General features: G+C 37.4%; 2 protein-coding genes across 8 annotated transcripts in view; one reads left to right on the top strand and one right to left on the bottom strand.

The window, feature by feature from the left end:
* TBC1D32 (TBC1 domain family member 32) overlaps positions 1–23,557 on the bottom strand; it is a 176,702-nt gene extending 153,145 nt beyond the window's left edge. For 2 of the 7 annotated variants that reach the window (XM_043439071.1, XM_043439077.1), the window contains exons 1-5: positions 23,420–23,557; positions 23,092–23,247; positions 14,340–14,501; positions 10,032–10,209; positions 1,564–1,632 (exon numbers count right to left, since the gene is read on the bottom strand). In XM_043439071.1, coding sequence (XP_043295006.1) covers positions 1,564–1,632; positions 10,032–10,209; positions 14,340–14,501; positions 23,092–23,246 — 564 coding nt within the window. In that variant the 5' untranslated portion in view covers position 23,247; positions 23,420–23,557. Of the gene's footprint in view, positions 1–1,563; positions 1,633–10,031; positions 10,228–13,064; positions 13,183–14,339; positions 14,502–23,091; positions 23,248–23,419 lie in introns of those variants that run through there. The other 5 variants (XM_043439072.1, XM_043439073.1, XM_043439074.1 and 2 more) reach the window with 5 other exon arrangements.
* LOC122422618 (histidine triad nucleotide-binding protein 1-like) lies at positions 15,199–15,676 on the top strand. Its single transcript, XM_043439078.1, has one exon. It carries the CDS (start codon positions 15,224–15,226, stop codon positions 15,602–15,604), a length of 381 nt encoding a protein of 126 aa, XP_043295013.1. The 5' UTR covers positions 15,199–15,223; the 3' UTR covers positions 15,605–15,676.
* Positions 23,558–24,358: the final 801 nt, after the last annotated feature.

The raw sequence follows: 24,358 nt of genomic DNA, 5'->3' as shown, positions 1-24,358 counted from the left end.
GGCTCTCACCGCCATGACCCAGCCCAATCTCTGGTTGGGAACCAAGCCCTACTCTAAGCTATTGCAGGCCAAGGCCACCCAATTTCAGTCCTACAGTTTGAGGACTCTAATTCTAAAATACTGCCCAGATGTTCCTGGTAAGCCATTCCCACTCCAAGACATATGAACAATTCTCACAAAACAATTGATTTTAATTTGCTTTTGCTTCTACATCATATTTTCTGACCTTGTAACCACTGTGGGGCGGGGGGGGGGGGGGCTCATTCAGCAATGTGATGCAAAATTGAATTTCTGAATTTTCATATAAATCTTTTTGAGAAGAAATCCAATCAGAATTCTCAAAATCCAATCAGAATTCACTTAGGACAGTATGACCCAAGAGACAGCAGTGGCAAAAAGCTCTATTTCAATCAGAAGTGGAATAAAGCTTCTCTGCCTCTCACTCTCCAACTAGTGAGTTCCTCAAAATTTGGTTGTTTTTCGGCTGACTGAAGCCTAGTGAGAGGGAAAAAAAAAAAAATGAAGAGTCAAAAAGCTAAGACCTTAGGATACCAGGCACTCCAAATTAGGATGTCAAGTTTTAGGTGAAAGATACAATACACATGTGTTTTTAAATGTCTATACATTCATATGAAAGACTTCTAAATACAATTTATTTGGGATAAGGATAAGCAGGACTAGGGAGAGAATTTAAAAACATAAGTAAATTTCTCCTTTTCAGTTAATTTTTAGGAGAAAACTCCATTAACAATTTACTACGTGTTCAGAACAAAAGTTTCTGATCATGTACAGATTTCCAAACAATCCACTTAAAAACAATAATATTGTTATCATATAAAGTCAGGTCCCATTGCTGATCTGTTAAAACATTTACTAAAAATCTAGAAAATAAATCAGAATGTGAAATGCTGAGAGGAAAAAAAAAGATCAGTGAGAGTAAGGCATAGCTATTCATTTGGTTTAAAATAAAAAGTTGAAGAAAAACAATGTATTTCAAAATTGAGACCAAATGGTAAGATGTACGAGATGTCAGGTACTTCAAAAACCCTATAATTTTCTATGTCAAGAGAAACAGACACTGACAAATGAAAGAAAACTTCATAAAATTAATTTATGTAATTATTACAATATAAAGAAATATTCAGTAAAGCTGCTTTTAAAAAATCTTTTCAAATAAATAAATATATGTGTCAAAGTTGCTCATACTTTCCAAAGTAGAAAGAGCATTAAACCAAGTTTTTTTTCTTCAAAGAAATCACTAAATTATCACATACAAAGCAATAGTGAAGGAACAATTTGGGGGAAAACTGCTCATAACTTCATCTCCTTGAAAATTGAAACTAGAAGTAAAAATTTCCTCTTATAAACTGTGACAATTCTCTAAGGAGACCATCTCTTATTCTGTGACTCTTCATTTCAAGACTAGAAGGTCTAGCAGGGATGAAAGTCTAGAACTGTCATGATATTAAAGGATTATCTTGAAGAGAAATAATCCAGCTGCTATTGATTATAATATATAAGAAGTATATCTGAGTGAACTTGACAGTTGTCCTTTAAACTTACCTCTTTAGGTTGCCCAGGATCCAACTGGTCTAAAATCAATTGTAATTTTCCTTGACAAAATTTGTAACTCTGTAACACAATTAACAGGACATACATTCCTTCACTCATTTATTAGCCTTTTAGAGGTATTATTAGAAATGATTTTAATATAATTCCAAGCACAAAATGCATTCTGAACAAGAGAAGGGAATGAACTGGTTTGGTTTGGCAGCAAACTTAGAATTTTTGTATCCTAAGGCATTTAAGTGAGAACTTATGTTCCACTAGGACAGTGTACCTTCCTATATAGGAAGGTTATCATTTGCTGAGCAATTGCAACGTGCAGGACATTGTAAGACTGAAAAGACATGTAAAAGTAAAAAGTATTTTACACCCAGGAATCTGAGATTTGTGAAACAAAGATAAAACAACATGAATAAATAAGAAGGCACTAACAGTGCCCAAACTATAACTATAATGCTGACTGAACTTTTTTGTTCCTTTTCTTTTCTGCACTTCTCTGTAACCTTTCTTCATGCCTTCTCTTAAGCGAAGCATCCCTGAAGTAAAAACTCTCATCTAGAAAAAAAGTTTATAGTAGACCATAAACTGTTTTGGAAAAGGAAAGAATCTTTTTCTTGCCAAAGCAATTTAAATAATACCTAAAATAACCACTTAAAAATAAAAGCTGCCATCATTATGGAGTGGCCTCATTAATATGCTTACTAACCTATATAAGATATTGGGTTCCCAGGTGGTACAGTGGTAAAGAATCCACCTGCCAATGCAGATACAAGAGACTCAGGTTTCAATCCCTGGGTCGGGAAGATTCCCTGAAGTAGGAAATGGTAACCCACTGTGGAAATCCCACAGACAGAGGGGCCTGGTGGGCTACAGTCCATGGGGTTGCAACAAGTTGGACACAATTGAGCACGCATGCATTACTATACAAGATTCCTTTGTCATCTTAAACACAGTATAAATTATTCCTAAAATGTTACATAAGCAATGAAATAACTTATTACACTAGAAATCAGAATAAGTCTAAAAGTGTGGAAATTGAGAATACTTACCTTAAAGGTTTTCTTTATTTAACATTTCCTCTAGTGTTCTTGTGTGTCAGTGGATGGGCAAATTTCCATTGCAACTAACTGCAATAATTGACTTAACTAGAGCATGCAGGTAATGTGTTCCATTGAATACAGATTTGTTAGAAGTATTTAGAACAGCTGAAACAGTTATATTAAATATTCCTGCCCCTCTCCCCACCAAAAAAGGGCGGTCCGGTAGTTAAGACTCCATGCTTCCAATGCAGGGACCATGGATTTGATCCCTGGTCCAAAAACTAAGATCCCACATGCCATACAGCATAGTCAAGAAATAAATAAATAGACAGATTCTTGAGGGAGCAGGATCTGCTAACTTCGTTGCTAAAGCAACACAACATAGATCTGTTGGTGATATCAATATAGGTAGATAACTCCAAAAGGAAAAATATTTTTTAAACATATTTACATGTATGAAATTGTAAACCAAGCAAATAATTTCTGAGCAAACTCTACAGGGGAAAGGGCAAGAAGTAGATCAGGCTGATAATCTAAGATGAATTTTGGTCCTACTGCATGATCATACAGACACTAATTAAAGGTGGTCTTTAAATGCCAAAGTAAGATTTGTATACATTTCTGTCAAACAGGGTATACCTAAAGATAGTGCACACAAGATGCGTTCTGTAACTTTTGTTGTTTTACAGAGATGTACTCACTTTATTCAACACAAACTGAAGATTATTCACATTAGTCAATAACTGTACTAAGTACAAAATTCACACATCCATCAAAATTAATTGCCCTAGAAACCTCTTTTTAAATCTTTGGTTTGCAAATTGTATAAGCCATTGAAATACAACTAGTGAAAGAAAGACAACTGTTCTGTTGTTGAAACAAATGGCTATGGGAAATAAATATATAAATATTAAACTTAATTATTCCTCAGGCTTTAATATGTCTAACTGCACAATGATTTCTTCCCTATTCTCACAAAAGGAAAAGAAAAAAAGAAAAAAAAAACACCAACCAGGGATGAGGACAGTAACAGCAAACACTTACAGAAGAGCTTAATATGAAGGCAAGTTTAATGTGTGCAGAATGCTTTATGTACATTAAACCTGCAAAGCAACCTTATAAGGTAAATGTTATTACTGTCTCTTCTATAACAGTTAAGAAAATTGAGACACAGAAAGAGATTAAGAAGTCAAAGCTCATAGTTCATAAATGGCACAGCCAGAGTCTGACTTGTTTTCAAGATTCAGAAGGAATTAGCTTCACGTAAAATAGCTTTTCAAAATTATAGTGCATCTAAAACTTCTTAAAACTATGCACCCACTCTTCATTAAGTCTTAAGTATAGAACAAAGTTATTAATTCAAAACAAAAACAAGTTTTTAAAATATTTTCAAATGATAAAGTTCTTAATTTCCTAGATACTTAAGTTATGTGAAAAGTGCTACCATTGTGAAATAAAAACAAAAACCTATTAATATTTAACAGTATAAAGGAACACATATTCATGAAGGTATTAGCACTGTTAATTAAAGAAATTAGCTTTTCTGGTATCAAATTGTCTCAAGACATTGCTTTAAAACAAGCAAGCAAGCTCACACCTGCACCTAACCAATTCTCCTCCCAATCCACCTGTCTCAAGCTTAACTCTAGGCAGATGCACTATTGATACTACTGTATTCTTTTTTTCCAGTCTCAGATGCCTTTCCTTTTCTACATTTTTAGGATTTTAGGTTTTTATCTTTTTCTGTTTATAAGGCAAATAATAATAATAAAAGTCTGATCAATTGAGGATAGCTAGAGATGGAGGAACTTCTGAACAACAGTTTGGGCTGCGGTTATCCTATTGCTCTAGCCAATGCTACTGAAAAAGAGAATCCTGTGATTCTTCAGCACTATGATATCTTCAAAAGCAGAATTCCTCACCAAAAAGAGCACTGTAAAACTCTAAAGATTTTAAGAGAGGCCAAAAATGGGGCTAAACTCAAGATACTCTAAGTTTTGAGAAGTTAGGGCAAAACACAAATTAAAGTGATCCAGTGCATCTGGGGAAGGGCTTCCCCAGTAGCTCAGCCGTAAAGAACCTGCCTGCCAATGCAGGAGACATAAGTGATGCGGGTTCGATCCTTAGGTCAGAAAGATTCCCTGGAAGATCCTGGGAATGGCAACCCACTCCAATGTTTCTGCCTGGAGAATCCCATGGACAGAGGAGGCTGGCGGGCTACAGCCCACAAGGTTGCAAAGCATAGCACATACTCAGGGCAAAGGCCTCACACCCAATAAAAGAAAAGAGCTACTTAAGAAAAGTCTTACTGAAAGATTCAAAACCTAGTAACAAGATGGACTACAAATTGTTTCCAGGAGGTAGTTCAAACACAAAGTCCAAGTAATAGCTTCTTTTCCAGGAACTAAAAAGCAGAAACAACAAACCTGACCTTCAGGTGAACAAGTAACAATGGGACAATATTAGTTTTGGCACTGCTACTGTAACATGTTACCATAAACTTCATGACTTAAAAAAAACACCTATTTATTTATTTATTTAACTGTTAGTTGTTCCCAGTGACCCATTTTTCCCCTTCGATAGCCACAGATTTTTATTTGTTTATATTTTGACGGTGCTGGGTCTTCGCTCCTACACGTGGGCTTTCTCTAGTTTCGGTGGGGTGCCATGGCTTCTCTTGCTGCCGAGCACGGACCCTAGAGCGAGTGAGCTTCAGCAGCTGCAGCACAAGAGTTTAGCTGCCCCACTGCATGTAGAATCTTCCTTGACCAGCGACTGAACCCGTGTCCCCTGCATTGGCAGGCGGATTCTTAACTACTGGACCACCAGGGAAGTTCTCAACAGCATTTACAGTTCTAGAGCTCAGAATACATCCACAGAGCTGTGTTCCTTCTGCTTCCTGGGGAGAATCTACTTCCTTGCCTTTTCCAGCTTCTCAGGACTGCCTGCATCCTGGGCTCATGGGCCACCTTCCCTCTTCAAAGCCAACAACCACTCTGACATCTACTTCAGCCTGCCCAGCACCTTCTCTGCCTCTGACCTTCCTGAGTCTCTCTCATATGGATGCCTGTGATTACATCTGGCTCCTCTGAATAATCCAGAATAATCTCCCCATCTTAATTTAATCATATTTACAAGTCCCTTGGGCTACGTAAGGTAACAGTTTACAAATTCTGGGGATTAAGACATGGATGTTTTTGAAAGAGCTGTTATTCTGCCTGCCATAGGGACCAAAGGATGGGCTTTAAGGAGAGGTAGCCATGAAAGCAAAGAAATGCCTTATATAGGTTCACGTTACAAAAGAAGAGCAGGTGCCTGTTATCCTAAACTCAACTTCTCCATACAAAGTGTACATCTATCTTTTCAGCATTATTTTGCAGACTTTTCCATGTTTAATCACAGTATCAAATCCTTTGACAATTCTCTGCTCACAACTATAGTAAAAACCAGCCAACTTTATTCTTTAATATGCTAAAACTTACACAAATAGTCTCCAAGAAAGTCATGTCCAAAGTTTTTTAATAATGGTTCAATATACAATCAGGAGTCAATATTTAAAATAACAATGAAATAAAGCCTGTTCTATTTATAAAATACAAGTGTTCTACTAATATCAAAATAGCATCAAAATTTTGACTAAATATTATTCACAGAACAATTCAGCTATTTTAAAGCCCAGTGCAAGTAAAATCAATTTTGAAGGCATCAATAATAACATCAATATTTAATGGAATGAATGATTGATATATCTTCAGAGACTCTTTCAATTCTGAGCATATTAATTCAGCCTCTCTTTGGTCAGTTAAAGCAAGAGAATCTTTTTTTCACTAAACAAAAGCATACACAAACATCTCAGCCACACTAACAGACCTTTCAGGACAGTTCTGGCATTTATGTGATTTTTTTCCCAAAGATCCAGGGATCCCATGCCTTGTTGGTGGTGGGCATAGTTCACTTTCAATTCAATTAGTCCCTTCTGAAACAAAGTCATATTCATAAGGCAGGCACTTTAAAGGAAGCCATATAAACTTAAAGCAAGATCCTTCTCAAGAATCAAAACAAAAAACAAAAATATCTTCTGAAAGTATGATTCCATTTCTATCAAAGCTTTGAATTTCTTCAAAAATCTAAGATTCTATGATGAGAAATAACTTGGCATTTGATATTAACACTCTTAACTGCCAGTTAATCAATCCGATTTAGATCTAAATATTTGTACTTCTTACAACAAATTAACATGCTCCACTTTTTTCTCTTCTGGTTTAATTTCAGTGTATATGTGCTCAGTCACGTCTGACTCTTTGTGACTACATTGACTATAGCCCGCCAGACTCCTCTATCCAGGCAAGAATCTTGGAGTGGGTTGCCATTTCCTCCTTCAGGAGATCTTCCCAACCCAGGGATCGAAATGGACTCATGTGTCTCCTGCACTGCAGGTGGATTCTTTACCACTGCACCATCTAGGAAATAATTTCAGTGTAGACATACGATTTATCTAATAACTAAGAATGCGAAGATCAATGCAAAGAAATAGAGGAAAACAATAGAATGGGAAAGACTAGAGATCTCTTCAAGAAAATTAGAGATACCAAGGGAACATTTCATGCAGAGATGAACACAATTAAGGACAGAAATGGTAGGGACCTTACAGAAGCAGAAGATATTAAGAAGAGGTGGCAAGAATACACAGAAGAACTGTATAAAAAAGACTTTCATGCCCCAGATAATCATGATGGTATGATCATTCACCGAGAGTCAGACATCGTGGAATGTGAAGTCAAGTGGGCCTTAGGAAGCATCACTACTAACAAAGCTAGTGGAGGCGATGGAATTCCAGGTGAGCTATTTCAAATCCTAAAAGATGATGCTGTGAAAGTGCTGCACTCAATATTTTAGCAAATTTGGAAAACTCAGCAGTGGCCACAGGACTGGAAAAGGTCAGTTTTCATTCCAATCCCAAAGAAAGGCAATGCCAAAGAATGCTCAAACTACCACACAATTGCACTCGTCTCACACGCTAGTAAAGTAATGCTCAAAATTCTCCAAGCCAGTCTTCAGCAATACATGAACCGTGAACTTCCAGATGTTCAAGCTGGTTTTAGAAAAGGCAGAAGAACCACACATCAAATTGCCAACATTTGTTGGATCATAGAAAAAGCAAAAGAGTTCCAGAAAAACATCTATTTCTGCTTTTGACTATGCCAAAACCTTTGACTATGTGGATCACAATAAACTGTGGAAAATTCTGAAAGAGATGGGAATACCAGACCATCTGACCTGCCTCTTGAGAAACCTGTATGCAGGTCAGGAAGCAACAGTTAGAACTGGACATGGAAAAACAGACTGGTTCCAAATAGGAAAAGGAGTATGTCAAGGATGTATATTGTCACCCTGCTTATTTAACTTATATGCAGAATACATCATGAGATGCCAGGCTGGAAGAAGCACAAGCTTGAATGAAAATCACCAGGAGAAATATCAATAACCTCAGATATGCAGATGACACCACCCTTATGGCAGAAAGAGAAGAACTAAAGAGCCTCTTGATAAAAGTGAAAGAGGAGAGTGAAAAAGTTGGCTTAAAGCCTAACATTCAGAAAACTAAGATTATGGCATCTGGTCCCATCACTTCATGGGAAATAGATGGGGAAACAGTGGAAACAGTGGCTGACTATTTTTGGGGGCTCCAAAATCACTGCAGACGGTGATTGCAGCCATGAAATTAAGATGCTTACTCCTTGGAAGTAAAGTTATGACCAACCTAGACAGCATATTTAAAAGCAGAGACATTACTTTGTCAACAAAGGTCTATCTAGTTGAGGCTATGGTTTTTCCAGTAGTCATGTATGGATGTGAGAGTTGGACTATAAAGAATGCTGAGTGCAGAAGAATTGATGCTTTTGAACTGTGGTGTTGGAGAAGACTCTTGAGAGTCCCCTGGACTGTAAGGAGATCCAACCAGTCCATCCTAAAGGAGATCAGTCCTGGGTGTTCATTGGAAGGACTGATGTTGAAGCTGAAACTCCAATACTTTGGCCACCTGATGTGAAGAGCTGACTCATTTGAAAAGAGACTGATGCTGGGAACTATTGAGGGCAGGAAGAGAAGGGGACGACAGAGGATGAGATGGTTGGCTGGGATCACTGACTCAATGGACATGAGTTTGGGTGAACTCCGGGAGTTGGTGATGGACAGGGAGGCCTGGTGTGCTGTGGTTCACGGGGTTGCAGAGTTGGACATGACTGAGCGACTGAATTGAACTGAACTGAATAACTAAGAAAGTATAATCTTATGAGTCCTCAGAGTTCTAAAGTTAGGTGTTTCTGTGCCTTTCCTTTCCAGAATCTCCTTGAAAAATAGCAGTTCAGTAAACCTATTGAATAAGCCATCTGATTGCATTAAACTGAACTAAAATCTCTATAGCATACTCTTCATCCAAAGAGTACATCAACAAGGGATGATTAATAGCCACAACATGAAGAAAATTCACAACCTTTGTCACTTCCTCCATCACATCAGATAATTAACTGGACTTATAAAATTTAAAACTCAGCACAATATTTCCTGCTAAATAATGCAGTGATAACTTTTACATTCTGCCTTGACTAATTCCAAAGCCATTTTTCCTTCAAAAGTGTAGTCTTAACTGCGATTAACATACATATATATTTCACGTCTCACCAAAACTTCCCATATCCCTTTTTTGGTATGCATTTAGGATCTATGTTACGGTTATGTCTCTATGTTAGAACTAATTAGGTGAAAATGTTTCACTAAAAATATCAGATGGGATTCATACAAAGGTCAAACAGACTCCACTTGGCCTGAAAATTTCTGTATGGAAATTTATGGTATATTCATGGGCCCTACTCCAACTAGTCTCCTTTGTTTTCTATTAGGACTAATCTAGACACTGGACTCTTAGCTCTGTTGTAGCCAAATGACAAGGATTCCAATAAATGGGAAAGATAAAATATAAAGCCTCAAATCTTTGGACATAAATAAAAAGCTTACATTTTAAAATTAACAATTCATAGCAACTTTCATCTCCAGAAGATAAGGGAAATGTTTTATCTCCATATCTCATCTATAGTGTAGTTAAAATTTCAATAATAAGGATTAATTGGGAATAAGATCTTTTGTTTAACTAAAGATTAAGCAGATTGTTTCATTATTTTTTTATCCAAAATCTACCAGTTTATTTCCTCATCTCATTAACAACTGTTCAGATATAATTTGCTGAACATATAATTCTAGAAGATATTATTTCATGAACTAAATGTTTAATATCACATTGTTATTGCTTATTCTTCTGAATCTTAAAACTAGAAAGTAAGAAAAAAAATCTGGCTAATAAAGAACGCATTGAAGCTAATGATTATTAAACACTATTTCAAGACATAAAGGCAGAATTAAACAACACACCTGATTGAAGGACGAGTCACTATCAGAGCAATTGTCTGTGCAATAACTACTGCTTTTCTCCTTTTGGATTTTTTTCTGCCTCTCTTGACTTCGTATTTCATCTTCTTCAAACTTGTTAATCATAGATTCCACCACTATCATCATGATGTTCTTCAGAGAATGAATCATCTCTTTGTATCTTTAAATCCAAAGCAATCTTTGTAAGAGAAAGACTATTAACACAAATTAAAACATTCAACTAAATTAAACTGATTATTTTTTTCTGTAAAGTCCCTTTAAGAATACAATCCTAAAGACAAAAGTCAGTTTTTCTGAAAGAACAAATGACATAACAGAATTCACACAACAGGAAAATAATTAATAGGAAATTTAAAATATGTTATTTCCCAAGTTTTTGCATCTGGTTACATGAACCAAGGCAGTAAAATTAACAGAACCCAAGGCAAGATGTTCCAAAGGCAGACTCCAGTAGTTAGCAACAAAGTCAACTGCTAATATCCAACTACCAAAACCCAGCCTATACTACATGACACTTTCACTCCTTTTTAAAATTTCTCTTTCTCTATTCTCCCTTCCTCTATTTTTTCCTTCCCTTCTTACCTGCCTATAATTTGTATCTATGGGCATCCATCACTACAACTGAGAACCAAATAAGAATTAAAATATCAGTGGATTCTTTCAAATAGAGAAACCACTATCAGAGATGTTAGGAAAAGGATTCCTGAAATTAGTAAAATTTTGAACTGGATAATTTCTAAGGTCCATTTTAACTCTCTGGGTTTATCTCTCTATATATATATTTTTTAAAAACTTGTAATAAATTTCTCCATTTATTAAGTGCAAACTCTCAAGCACCCATACTAACATTAAATTAAGATCCTCCAAAACCCTACAGGTAGAATTTTAGAGCTAGATGGAAATATAAAAATAATCTAGCCTACCCTTTATTTTACAAATGAGAAATATGAGATGTGTACTACTGAAATTTCTATACTTAAAAAGGCAAAAAATAAAAGGAAAAAGGCAAAAATATTTAAATAAAGATAGTGAATAAAATGGGCTTCCCTGGTGGCCCAGACGTTAAAGTAAATAAAATACTAAATTTGAAATCAGAAAACTTGGATTGGAGTCCTCACTACTTTACCTACAAGCTCTATCATTATAAATAAGTCTCTTTTTTCTCAACTATACATGAGAAAAATAAAATAATCTAGGACTTCCCTAGTGGTGCAGGGGATAGGAATCCTCCTCCCGATGCAGGAGACATGGGTTCAATCACTGGTCCTAGAGAATTCCATACGCTGCGGAGCAACAAAGACCATGCACCACAACTTGGAGCCTGCAAGCTGCAACTACTGAACCCATGTACTACTGAAGCCTGCACGTTCTAAGCCCATGAGCCACCAACTAATGAGCCCCTATGCCACAACTACTGAAGCCCATGAGCCTAGAGCCTGTACTCCACGACAACAGAAGTGACCTCAATGGGAAGCACACTGCAACAAAGAGCAGCCCCCACTCACCGCAACTAAAGAAAGCCCAGGCGCAGCAACAAAGACTCAATGCAACCAAAAAATGAAAATAAGAAAATACAATCTAGGAGCACTCTTCTATTTACTAGATGGGATGCTGTCCAATTCATGAATCATTGAATAAAGTCACTTAGAGCTTTAAATTAAAAAAAAAAAAAAACAATCGAGCTAATCTAGTTCACATGGCCCTAGCAAGAAATAAATAAGAGCATATATCTGAAAGTTCTTTGTAAATATAGACCATGATAAAACATATGTCCATTGCTTATCATTATAATAATGAAAACACATTAGAAAATAAGCACAGAAACTTCCCTTTCTTAATATTCTGGTTAGTGGGTCATATTAACTACATAAATCTAAGAAAGGATAGGTAAGGTACTCTCCCATAGAAGTAATAAAATCATGCTGGGGGATTTGGATAAAAACAGTAGCCTGAGATTTTAAAGTTTAAAGAAATTTTAAAACATATTTTAAATTATATATTATATACATTATACAGCATCAAATACATGATTTCTATATGTAACTTATACATTATATATTTAATCATGCTATTTAATAATGTATAATTTACACATTATATAACTATAAATAGAATATACATATAGCTACACGTGTATATTTTTAAAGTCTCAGAAATTATGAGAAAATACAACAATACTGTAAGAAAATAAGAATAGGAACAATACAGAGGGAAAACACATACAGAAAAGAACTACTATAGAAGTGAGAAGCAGCCCAGGGAAAACTCAAGTTTAAAAGTTTATAAAGAGCAAGAAGAATAACCCAACACTATTAATCAACTATAATCCAATATAAAATAATTTTTTAAAAAAAGGCAAGAAGAAATCGAATTCTAAGACACTCTTTAGACTAACTAGTGAAGTACATATAGGAACTGGGTTAGGAGGCCCCAGCTTCCTCCTTAACACATTCCAAGCACCAAGAAACAGGGAAGTGTAACAATGTCCTCGTAGCAATCAATAGCTGTCCACCACAGCTGCGCTCCCTTTCCACAGGAACTGGGTGATATAGCTGGGCGGAGGAGTAAACTACACTCCCCAGACTCCATTCCAGTTAGGTATAGCCACATGAACAACATAAACTATCTCCTTAAAACTTACAATAGAGTGGGACTTCCCTGGTGGCACAGTTGATAAGGTCTGCTTGCTAATGCAGGGAACACGCGTTCAATCCCTGGTTCAGGAAGATGCCACATGCCACAGAGCAGCTAAGCCCATGTGCCACAACTACCAAACCTGTGCTGCAGAGTCCACGAGCAGCAACTACTGAAGTCTATTTGCAACAAGAGAAGCCACTGCAAGGAGAAGCCCAAGCACCACAACAAAGAGTAGTAGCCCCTGGCTTCCTGCAACTAGAGAAAGTTTGAGTGCAGCAAAGATCCAGTGTAGTCAAAAATAAATTAAACTGTTTTTTTAAAAAGCCTACAACATATTGATTTAATAAAGGAATATAAAAGTAAATCTCAATAACTTACAGGGTAAGGGTAATTAAAATCCATAAAGTTTCATTTTAGACATATTTTCTCCAGAAAATATAAATTTCTTGAAAACACACAAACATGAATTCTTCTGCAAGGCATGTCAGCAAACTAGCTAAAGGAAGACAGAATAAAAAACAAAACAAAAAAAAAACCCAAAAAAACTATAGAGTAAGACCCTCAATATCAACAGCTAAACAAACTGGAACTCAGTAGCATCTGTAGGTTTGAAAAAGACTAGGACAGAATATGGACACCACTGAGAAGATTCCTTCATAGTCCAAGAAATTAAAAAAGAAAATGCTCTAAGAGGTAGTGAAAAAACCAAATCAATTAACAATGAAAATAAACACTGTACTTCCACTTATATATACGAGATTATATTAACGTGATAGATCTTACAAATGAATTGTTTCATGTGCAAATACCTATATTTAAAAAACAGATATCAAAATGTTTAAGAAAGCAATTTGAATTATTACAGTAAAAATGTTTTTAATAACTGTACTATTACATTAGCCCTAAGTAGTTTCTGAAGAAACACACGCACACACACAAAAAAGAAAGTAACACTCTGTACAACTGAAAATCTTTCATCCATGGTTCACAAAGAACATTCATTAAGACATTTAAAATCTTTGTGAGGTAATTATTATCATATTAATTTTACACATGAGTGAACTAAAATGTAGGAAAATTAAATGTCTTAACCAGAGATAAAAAGTAATTACTAAATACTTTTTAGTAATATTTAGATATCCTAAATATCCCATGTAAAACTTTGCTTTTAGCATTAAAAAGTTTTCATTTTCTGACTAAGAGTTTTAGTCCTCCCTTTAGAATATTTAATGACATTTCCAGAAATAGACTATTAGAAATTATAATAAAGAGGGTTTCCCGTACCTCTGGTTTCACTTTTCACAGTTTCAGTTATTAAATGGGAAATGCCAGAAATAAAGAGTAAGTTTTAAACTGTGTGCAGTTGTGAATAGGTGATACAATCTCTCAGTCCTGCTCAGCACGTGAGCCATCCCTCTATCCAGTCGTGCCTGGGAGTCACTTAGCAGCCATTTAGCCTATCAGATCGACTGGGCAAGCCATCCTTTTTACTTAAAGCGGAGTGCAAGAGTGGCATGATCTAACTCATTGGTTTAAAGAATCGTTCTGGCAGCTAGGAGAAAAAGAAACTGCAGGAGACATGGGTTGAGGGTGCTTTCAAGGAACCCTGTTGAGAGAAAAACTACTTTAAAATACTATTGTGGGCATACTCACTCTTTAGATTCCTGAGTTCTTTTAGTAACATGCTGTACAACTGTGTCATAGCCAAATTCCTCACCCTGGTTCTGATCAGATGTCCATTTTTCCATTTCTTCTTCAATCATAGACCCCAAAGTGTTGCATATATACTGTCTAAGGTACTTCACAAATTCATAGCTGAAACAAATATTTGAAAAATAAATGCAGTAAATATCATGAATTCATCTATCAACCATACCCAGAAAAAATGTTAGCACAGAAAAGATCTGTAACATAATTAGATTTCTTACCTTACTCTAGGATTAAATTAGTTATTCATCCCAAATCATTCAACTAATCTAAAATTTTGTTGTTTTTTTTTTCCTGAGAAAATTGGCAAAATTCACATTTAAAAATGACAATGGTGGATAGCACACTTCGGGACCAATACAAACTTTAACGGTTTAGGACCATTCCACACTTTGCTATGGTTTGCATGTGATGCTTAAGCACAGGGAAAGCAGTTGTTAGAGGCTTTTATAATTGTTCAAGTTGATGAAGAAAACCACATTAGAATAACAATAATTATAAAAGAATTAAATAGGAAAAGGTTAAGCTCCAATCATCAGAGGTTTTTTGTACATTTGGTAACTGTGTACATCTTGAACTGACCTAAATTTTCACCTAATCAGCTTTTGTCTGATTATGTTCACAAAAAGAAGTATCTCAGAAAATCCAACACACAGGACATTTTCCTTCATTCTCTTAGGTTGATGCCAACATTAAAATTCATTTGCTAACTCACAACAATATAGCAAATATGAGAGGGCAAGAGTTCCAAAAGTCGGTAATTATTTTATGAAACACATTTACTAAAAGTAAAAAGCAGCCCCGGCCAGCTGCTCGGGAGGGAGGCAGAGATGGCAGATGAGATCACCAAGGCTCAGGTCGCCCGGCCTGGCGGCGACACGATCTTCAGGAAGATCATTCGCAAGGAAATCCCAGCCAAAATCATTTATGAGGATGATCAGTGTCTTGCTTTCCATGACATTTCCCCTCAAGCACCTACACATTTTCTGGTGATACCCAAGAAACATATATCCCAGATTTCTGCAGCAGAAGATGATGATGAAAGTCTTCTTGGGCATTTGATGATTGTTGGCAAGAAATGTGCTGCTGATCTGGCCCTGAAGAAGGGCTATCGAATGGTGGTGAATGAAGGTTCAGATGGGGGCCAGTCTGTCTATCATGTTCATCTCCATGTTCTTGGAGGTCGGCAGATGAACTGGCCTCCTGGTTAAGCATGCTATAGGGATAATTTTGCCTTCTCTATGCAGTGATCAGGTTTGCAAGTTCTAATAGGCTTAACAATTTTTTTTTTTTTTGCCTATGTATGGAGATATTGAAAAAATAATTTAAAAAACTCATAATAAAAGACATTGTTGCACGGTTTTTAAAAAAAAGTAAACAGCAATGAATGTAATTAATATCATGATTCAAAATGGTTTAAAAAGATTTTTTGGTCTCTTAAATGACAAAGATAATTTAGGACAGGTCATTTTTGTAAATGCCACTATGTTCAAGACTTGTAGTTTGTATGTATCTCTGTACAAAGAGCCTTGCATATAATACGTAGCACAGAAGCTCAAGGAGAGCCTGAATAATTTTCTTCAACATAAGTCCATCATAGTACCCAGGATACAGTCTTCAGTTTAATATTTATGAAGTGATTGTATGTCTGCTAAGGAACAGCCATCTTACCCAGATAGCCAAGGGATCTCATTTTCAATTTTAACTACTTTTGACTGAGATTTCCTGCCTGCCCATTTCCCCTCAGCTCTGAACACATTGCTGCTTCCTGGAATCTCCACGTCTGCTTCAGAAATGTAAGTGGCAGCCCTGCCATTGACAGTTCAGGCCCCAAAAGACAAGTAGAGAGATTTATTATGAAACATGTTGTATTACAGCAAAAGTACAAGCTCAGAGTCAAAACAGCTGGTAAACTCTAGCTGGAGTGACCTGGAACAAATCTGTTTTCTCATCTGAAATTTGGAAACAATCATGTCTACTTCATTCCTAGACAAGAAACCTAAAAAAGGATATTCTTCACTCCCATAGCTTCAATTTCAGATTCAACACAAACAGGTGATTGATTTCTTCAGCTCTTCCTTCAGCCAAAATGTCTCCCCAGAATAAAGGCACACCTGTTACTATACAGGCACACCCCATTTTATTGCACCTTACTGCACTTCACAGCTATTTGAGTTTTTAACAGACTGAAGATCTGTGGCAACCCTGTGTCAGAGCAAGTCTATCAGCAGCAAGAGCATTTACTCACTTTGTGTCTCTGTCACATTTTGGGAATTCTCACAGTATTTCAAACTTTTTCATTATTATTATATTTGTTATGGCAACCTGTCAACAGAGACCTTTGATTTTACTACTACAACTTGCTAAAGGCTCAGATGACAGCACTTCTAGCAATAATGTATTTTTAAATTAAGGTATGTACTTTTTATTTACACAACTTTACTGCACAGTTAATAGGCTACAGTGTGATGTAAACATAACCTTTATATGAAAAAAGGAAACACCCAAAAAAATCCGATGACTTGTTTTACTGTAATACTTGCTTCATTTCAGTGGTCTGGAACCAAACATACAACATCTCTGAGGTAAGCCAGTATATTAACTGCCTATTGGACAAGGCTACTTTGTTTTATCACCATATCAATCAGCACAACTATATCAAAACTTTCATCCTATCCACCGGCTGCAAGCCATGTTCTCCTCTGACATATCATTGTTAATGGTACCGTCCTTCAATCGGATACCTGTGTATAGCCTCAAAGAATCTTCTCCATTACATCTCAGATCTAACTAGTTAGCAAATGCTATAATTCTATAAATTCTTCCTCTATAACTTTCCTTTCCCACTACAGATTAATGTGCATATTTTTGTAACTGTATCTAAACAAATACAATGGCCCTCATAAGTCATCCTATAAATCAGTGGTTCTTAAAGTATAACATGAATAAGAATCACCTGAAGGGCTTATTAAACCACAAACTGTTGGGCTCCACTCTCAGAGCCTCAATACAGGTACACTGTGGGCACAGGAATTCACATTTCTAACGAGTTGCCAGGTGATTCTGATGCAAATGCCAAAGCTGCTGGTCGTAGGACTGTTATTAGAGAATCACTGATCTAGACAGATTCTGTACTCAGGTGGCTTTTAAACTAGCCTAAATTTCTTGGAGCTTCAGTCAGCAAATTCCTACAATGTTGTGTTAGTTTCTGGCGTACCTGCTGCATGTTAAGTCACTTAAATTGTGTCCGACTCTTTGTGACCCCATGGACTGTAGCCTTCCAGGCTCCTCTGTTCATGGGATTCTCCAGGCAAGAATACTGGAGTGGGTTGCCATGCCCTTCTCCAGGGGATCTTCCCAACTCAGGGATCAAACTCCTGTATCTCCTTCATTGGCAAGCTGATTCTTTAACACTGGGCTACCTGGACTTTGCCTGAATCATGATGAACAGTTACTACATGCATAATTAATTACTGAAGCACACATACAATTCTTAGCAATTTCTCTATGCAGGGATAATACTCTATATAATGGATGTTTTCCTGAAGTAACAGCTTAAAAACACTAGAGTTCACTAATTTAGAAAGGCATTGGTAGATTCTTCTGTAAAACCAAAAATAAAGCCAATTCAATAAATATTGTGTTCCTTCTGTATCACACTAAAAATATACCATATTAGAGGGCCACAAAGATGAACACCTATATTAGAGACTGCTACAATCATGAGGGTTGCCAAGTATTTTATAGAGAGCTAACTAGTGAGCAATTCTCCTTGAAATGCAAGTAAGTAAACTCTAACTCAGGCTCCCCAGGTGGCACTAGGGGTAAAGAATCCACTTGCCAATGCAGGAGACATAAGAGATGTGGGTTCGATCCCTGGGTTGGGAAGATCCCCTGGAGGAGGGCATGGAAATCCACTCAAGTATTCTTGCATGGAGAATCCCATGGACATTGGAGCCTGGTGGGCTATAGCCCAGAGGGTCACAAAGAGTTGGACACAGCTAAAGCAACTTAGTATGCATGCATGCTCTAACTCTGAGGCTCTCAACCCTGGCTGTATATTAGAATCGCCTACAGAGCTTTTAAAGAGATGGGAATACCGCACCACCTGACCTGCCAGAGAAATCTGTATGCAGGTCAGGAAGCAACAGTTAGAACTGGACATGGAAAAACAGACTGGTTCCAAATAGGAACAGGAGTAGGTCAAGGCTGTATATCGTCACCCTGCTTATTTAACTTATATGCAGAGTAGATCATGAGAAACGCTGGGCTGGAAGGAGCACAAGCTGGAATCAAGATTGCTGGGAGAAACATTAATAACCTCAGATATGCAGAAGACACCACCCTGATGGCAGAAAGAGAAGAAGAAATAAAGAGCCTCTTGATGAAAGTGAAAGAGGAGAGTGAAAAAGTTAGCTTAAAGCTCAACATTCAAAAAACTAAGATCATGGCATCTGGTCCCATCACTTCATGGCAAATAGATGGGGAAGCAATGGAAACAGCAACAAACTTTATTTTCTTGGGCTCCAAAATCACTGCAGATGGTGACTGCAGCCAGGAAATTAAAAGACACTTGCTCCTTGGAAGAAAAGTTATGACCAACCTAGACAGCATATTAAAAAACAGAGAAATTACTTTGCCAACAAAGGTCCATCTAGTCAAAGATATGGTTTTTCCAGTAGTCATGTATTGATGTGAGAGTTGGACTATAAAGAAAGCTGAGCGCTAAAGAATTGATGCTTTTGAACCGTGGTGTTGGAGAAGACTCTTGAGAGTCCCTTGGACTGCAAGGAGATCCAACCAGTCCATCCTAAAGGAAATCAGTCCTGAATATTCACTGGAAGGACTGATGTTGAAGCTGAAACTCCAATATTTTGACCACCTGATTCGAAGAACTGACTCATTTGAAAAGACCCTGATGCTGGGAAAAGATTAAAGTGGGGAGGAGAAGGGGATGACAGAGGGTGAGGTGGTTGGATGGCATCACTGACTCAATGGACATGAGTTTTAGTAAATTCTGGGAGTTGGTGATGGACAGGGAGGCCTGGCGTGCTGCAGTCCAAGAGGTCACAAAGAGTTGGACATGACTGAGCGACTGAACTGAATTGAGAGAGCTTTTATGAAAAATAACTAGGCCAGGCCTCCACCATTCCCCCTCTACCAAACTCCCCAGAAATTTTGATACATTTATGGTTAAGGTTCATCATCAGTATTTTTTTAAATGAACTCCAATCAATCCTACTGTAGTCAAGACTGAAAACCAGGGATTTTTTTTTTTTAATAGGAGGTCAATCTGAGTGTAAAAATTTATATAATACATACACGCATAATGAAAGCAATGTCTTCTTCCCTACTGTTCTTCTCTCCTGCAAGGCTCAAATCCTAGCTGCCAGTTTCAAAGGAAAGAAAGGAAGCCTGGATCTTTTAGAGAACATGTACGCTTTTGGGTTAAAAGTTTTTTAAAGGTTATGGAAAGCATAGATTAGGGCAGCTGCATGTGGAGCAAATCTCAATAAGGCTGTTCTGCCTATTCAATGACTTCTCAAGTGACTGCATTTTCCCCTTGTCACTTTATTATACTACCTGAAATTCCATCATTCATGGACTCAATTCTCTTAACAATCATCATCTTACAAAAATGCCAATAGCCTAGAGATACTGGTTTCCCCTGTTAATCTATTTAATAAGATTATTTTTCTTGCTAATACATCAGGACAACACCAGGCAGATTTAAGGAACTAATTTCTGATAGTGGAGATGGGATGACATAATTCTGATATACAATATGAAACACTTTGGGTGGCAACATATACCTAAGTGACTCAAGGACATTTAAACTTCAAGGAGAGTTTGTCAGTGAGTAGAAAGACAAATCAAGATATGAGTACCTCGACTGACAGGATCTCATCAAACTCTAAGATTGTACAATGCTATGAAAACACCAAACACAACCATCTCCTCCTCTTTGCTTCTTCATAAGGACATCCTTCCTCCTAAGACACAGATCTTAGGCTAGTGCAACTAACACGTGAATTCTGTTATCTGTACTTTTAAGAAGACTACAAATGACTCAAACTACTTTTAGAATTATAAATTGTACTTTTAAGACTACAAACTTGTTATAATTTGATTGTGTCTGGGTTTTTCCAGGTTGGCCACAAGTAAATCAAATAGTAAACCTTAATGATGCAAGTTAGTTGGCAGACATTAAATCTAATAAATTGCTGAAGATGAATTGACATTATTACAATAGTAATTGCACTGCTGAGAAGAACCATAATGATTCAATTTTAACTTGAAAAGCATTTAAAAACTGACACAGCTAAAGCAGTGTCTTTAGGCAAATGTGTAGCCTTAAATGCTTACATTAAAAAAAAAGAAGAAAAGCTGCAAACAAAGGAGCTAAATATTCATGGCAATGTATGGCAAAAACCACTACAATATTGTAAAGTAATTAGCCTCCAACTAATAAAAATAAATGGGAAAAAAAAAAAACTAAAAAATCCAACTGACCATAAAAAAAAAGGAGCTAAATAAACATTCATCACAAATTTTAAAGTTTCCCAGGAAGGGAAAAAAGAGCAGAAATTTGACAAACTATAAAATAAATACATAATAGAAAGGAAAATCAGAGCTAAGGGCTAGTTACAGTTGAACAAAAGAGGAAAGACACAAATTGTAACAAAAGAATAAAAAATGGGACATTTATGTTTCAAAAAAGTAATAGGATATTAGGGGCGTCCCTGGTGTATCAACGGTAAAGAATTCACCTGCAATGCAAGAGACATGGGTTCCATCCCTGGTTGGGAAGATCCCCTGGAGAAGGAAATGGCAACCCACTCCAGTATTCTTGCCTGGGAAATCGCACAGACACAGGAGCCTGGTAGGCTATAGTACATGGGGTCGCAGAAGAGTCAGACATGACTTAGCAACTAAACGTCAACAATGTTAGAATATTAACAAAAACCCTTATACAGATAAGTTTGAAAATCTAGATTATATAGACAAATTCCCAGAATACGATCCTAACAAAAACTCAATAATATAAAAACATTTTAAAGAAGTATTTGCGTGTGAACTAAGAAACAGAAATTAAACCCCATATGTAATGCTTGATGTGGTTCTCTTTGAGGCAAATCAGTATTTCTGCTGCTGCTGCTGCTGCTGCTGCTGCTGCTAAGTCACTTCAGTCATGTCCGACTCTGTGCGACCCCATAGACAGCAGCCCACCAGGCTCCCCGATCCCTGGGATTCTCCAGGCAAGAGTACTGGAGTGGGTTGCCACTGCCTTCTCCAAATCTGTATTACATGAGTATAAAAGACATTAATGATCAAATCTGAATTTGATAAAGTTGCAATTTTCCTATATTCTTCTGTTTAAGTAATGAATCAATAGCTAACCAATAAAAGCTGGTCTCTGGTATCTCCAAAACAAAGAATTTTATCACGCAATATCAACCATCAGTAGTGGATTTAATGAAGAAATAAAAAATCATGGAAATACAAAAGAAACCATATGTATAACCAGAAATACTAATTAACAAAAAACTCCTCCCACACTTCTTAAAACTTCCTTGAGAATCGGGAGAAAACTGTAATGTTCTCCTCCAAAAAATTGCAAATAAACACAAACTTTTGCACAGAATATTAAATGGGCTCAAAGATCCCCTGATGCCCACATAAAAGCAGGTAGGAATTCCAGACAAGAATTTCAGAGCACCCAAAAGTCAGTAAAGCTAACATAACAAGAAAAATGTTAAACGTCATCCTCTTGAGAGCAAACTGAATTAAAAATATCACTACTAATAATAAATTGAGACACCTGGAGGTAAATTTTCATTGGAAAGGCTTAAATTATACATATGAATCAAATCAAAAGAAAAAATCCACATCTCTAAAGAAACACACATGTCAAGATTTATCTCAAATGATCTCTCATTAAACTTCTTACCTACTGCTCCCAACCCAGAGCACGCTGTACCTTCTCTAAATCCCTAATATCCCTGACATGTATCACAGACTTCTGAGTATGCGCCTTCTCCCTTGGTAGGAACTTTCCATATCCCGTGAGCTTCCCTGGTGGCTGAGTGGTAAAGAATCCGCCTGTCAAGCAGGAGACGCAGGTTCAATCCCTAGGTTGGGAAGATCCCGTGAAGGAAAGGGCAACCAACTCCAGTAGTCTTGCCTGGGGAACCATGGACAGGAAAGCCTTGTGGGCTACACTGTATGGGGTCGCAAAGAATAAACAAACAACAAAGCTATTCCACAAGAAATTAATCTATCGCGTATTCCTGCAGTGCTCAGAAGCCAAAATTGGTGCAGCCACTGAAATATCAGATCAGCAATGAAACACGGATCTTGTGAACTCAAAGCTTTAGAGGTATAGTGACAGAAATCACTTGTAATAGAACTATTCTTAAGCGAACAAGAATAATTTACAATAATTTACTATGCTGCCCAGGAGAAAAAAATATAATTAGGATATGTCAGTCACGTCATTAAAAACACAAGGGAAGCAGAAAGTTTCGAAAATAAGAATAAAAATAAATTCGGTATCTGAATAAATAAACGAAAACGTAAATCTCCAACTTGGACGCTGTTTTGACAACAATCTTATAACATTCTTTTTATCCAACTGCATTTTAACCTTTTCTGGATCAACTGATTTGTTTGCTTAAGACATCAAAAGGAATTTTACTTGTGGAAATTTTCATCCGTTTCCTCCAGATGTAAGAGGATCTCCTCGGCGCACTCCAGGGAGGGAGCACCCGTGATTTTCTCCTTCACGCTCTGGAACAACTGCCTCAACATCGCCTGCAGCATCGCTTCGTCCTCACCGGAGACGCGAGCCATTCTGTCAACATCAACGTCCACGCCCGTTACCGAGGGTCCCAGCTAACGCCGCGCCCCGCGCACGCGCGTTCCCACCCAGCAGCCAGCGTACAGCGCCGTTCCCCGGGAGACCGCGGCCGGCGCTCAGGGGCGGGCCCTCGGCTGTCGGCGCGTCTTTCAGGAAAGCAAACTACCTTGCGTTGGGGAAGCAAGAGTCCTTGAGGTCCCGCCTTTGGCATTCGTCGCTTCCTCACCAACAGAATTCGAGCTGCCCCGACTAACGGCAAAAAAGAGATCCCAAAGTCTCTGCGGGTGGACCTGACGGCGGGACGTCAGCGCTACGCGTGACGTCAGCGCGTTGACGTGACGAATCCCTACATGGGACTGAGTGCGTCTTGACAACCTGAGCCGCACCTACAGGACGTTTTAGGTGCGCTTGTTGAAGGGGTTGTAGGTGGGAGGGAAAAGTGCGAAGAGAAAGGGGTCAATAAAAGAAATTGAAGTGAAACTGAAAGCAGCTTGAAAAGTTTTAATTGAGTGAATGGTATTGAAGTGTTGCAATGCTTTCTCCTTCAAACAGCTAACATCCGTTGACTCCTCCTTAGCAGTCACCTTGCTAGGAACTGTGGAGAAGAGGACACGTCACAGTCTAACAGATAAGGAGTCAGCGATTGCTGAACAGTGTAATTAAGTGTTATGCTAGAGAAATGCACCAGGTAGATGCTGGAAAAAAACCAAATCACCTATTAACCCAAAGGAGGAGTCAAGGAAAGAACTAAAGAGAACATAAACTGGACGTGCAGAGGGTAGGGGCATGAGAGTGTAGCATATTCCAGTACTAGAATTAGAAGGAGGAGGTGAGAAGTCTATAGAAGTAAAAAGGCCACATAGGAAAGGGTCATATTTGGCACTTTCAAGGGATTAGAGGTTTATCTTGAAAGTAGTAGAAAACAAAGGGATTCCAGAACTGCACCGTGAGGTAACATATATAAAGATCACTCCCCAGGAAGTGCAATGGATAATTTGTAAAGGTGAAAATGTATAGTATTGAAAATACTGTGAACAACCCTGTGTAAGTAGGAAGTGTAATGATAAGTTGAAGTATTCTGCAGTCCTTGAATTTTTCTAAAGGG

Source organism: Cervus canadensis, chromosome 20, assembly GCF_019320065.1.
Source record: "Cervus canadensis isolate Bull #8, Minnesota chromosome 20, ASM1932006v1, whole genome shotgun sequence".
In the NCBI taxonomy this organism is placed as follows: Eukaryota; Metazoa; Chordata; class Mammalia; order Artiodactyla; family Cervidae; genus Cervus; species Cervus canadensis.
This window is presented reverse-complemented; position numbering and strand designations above follow the sequence as displayed.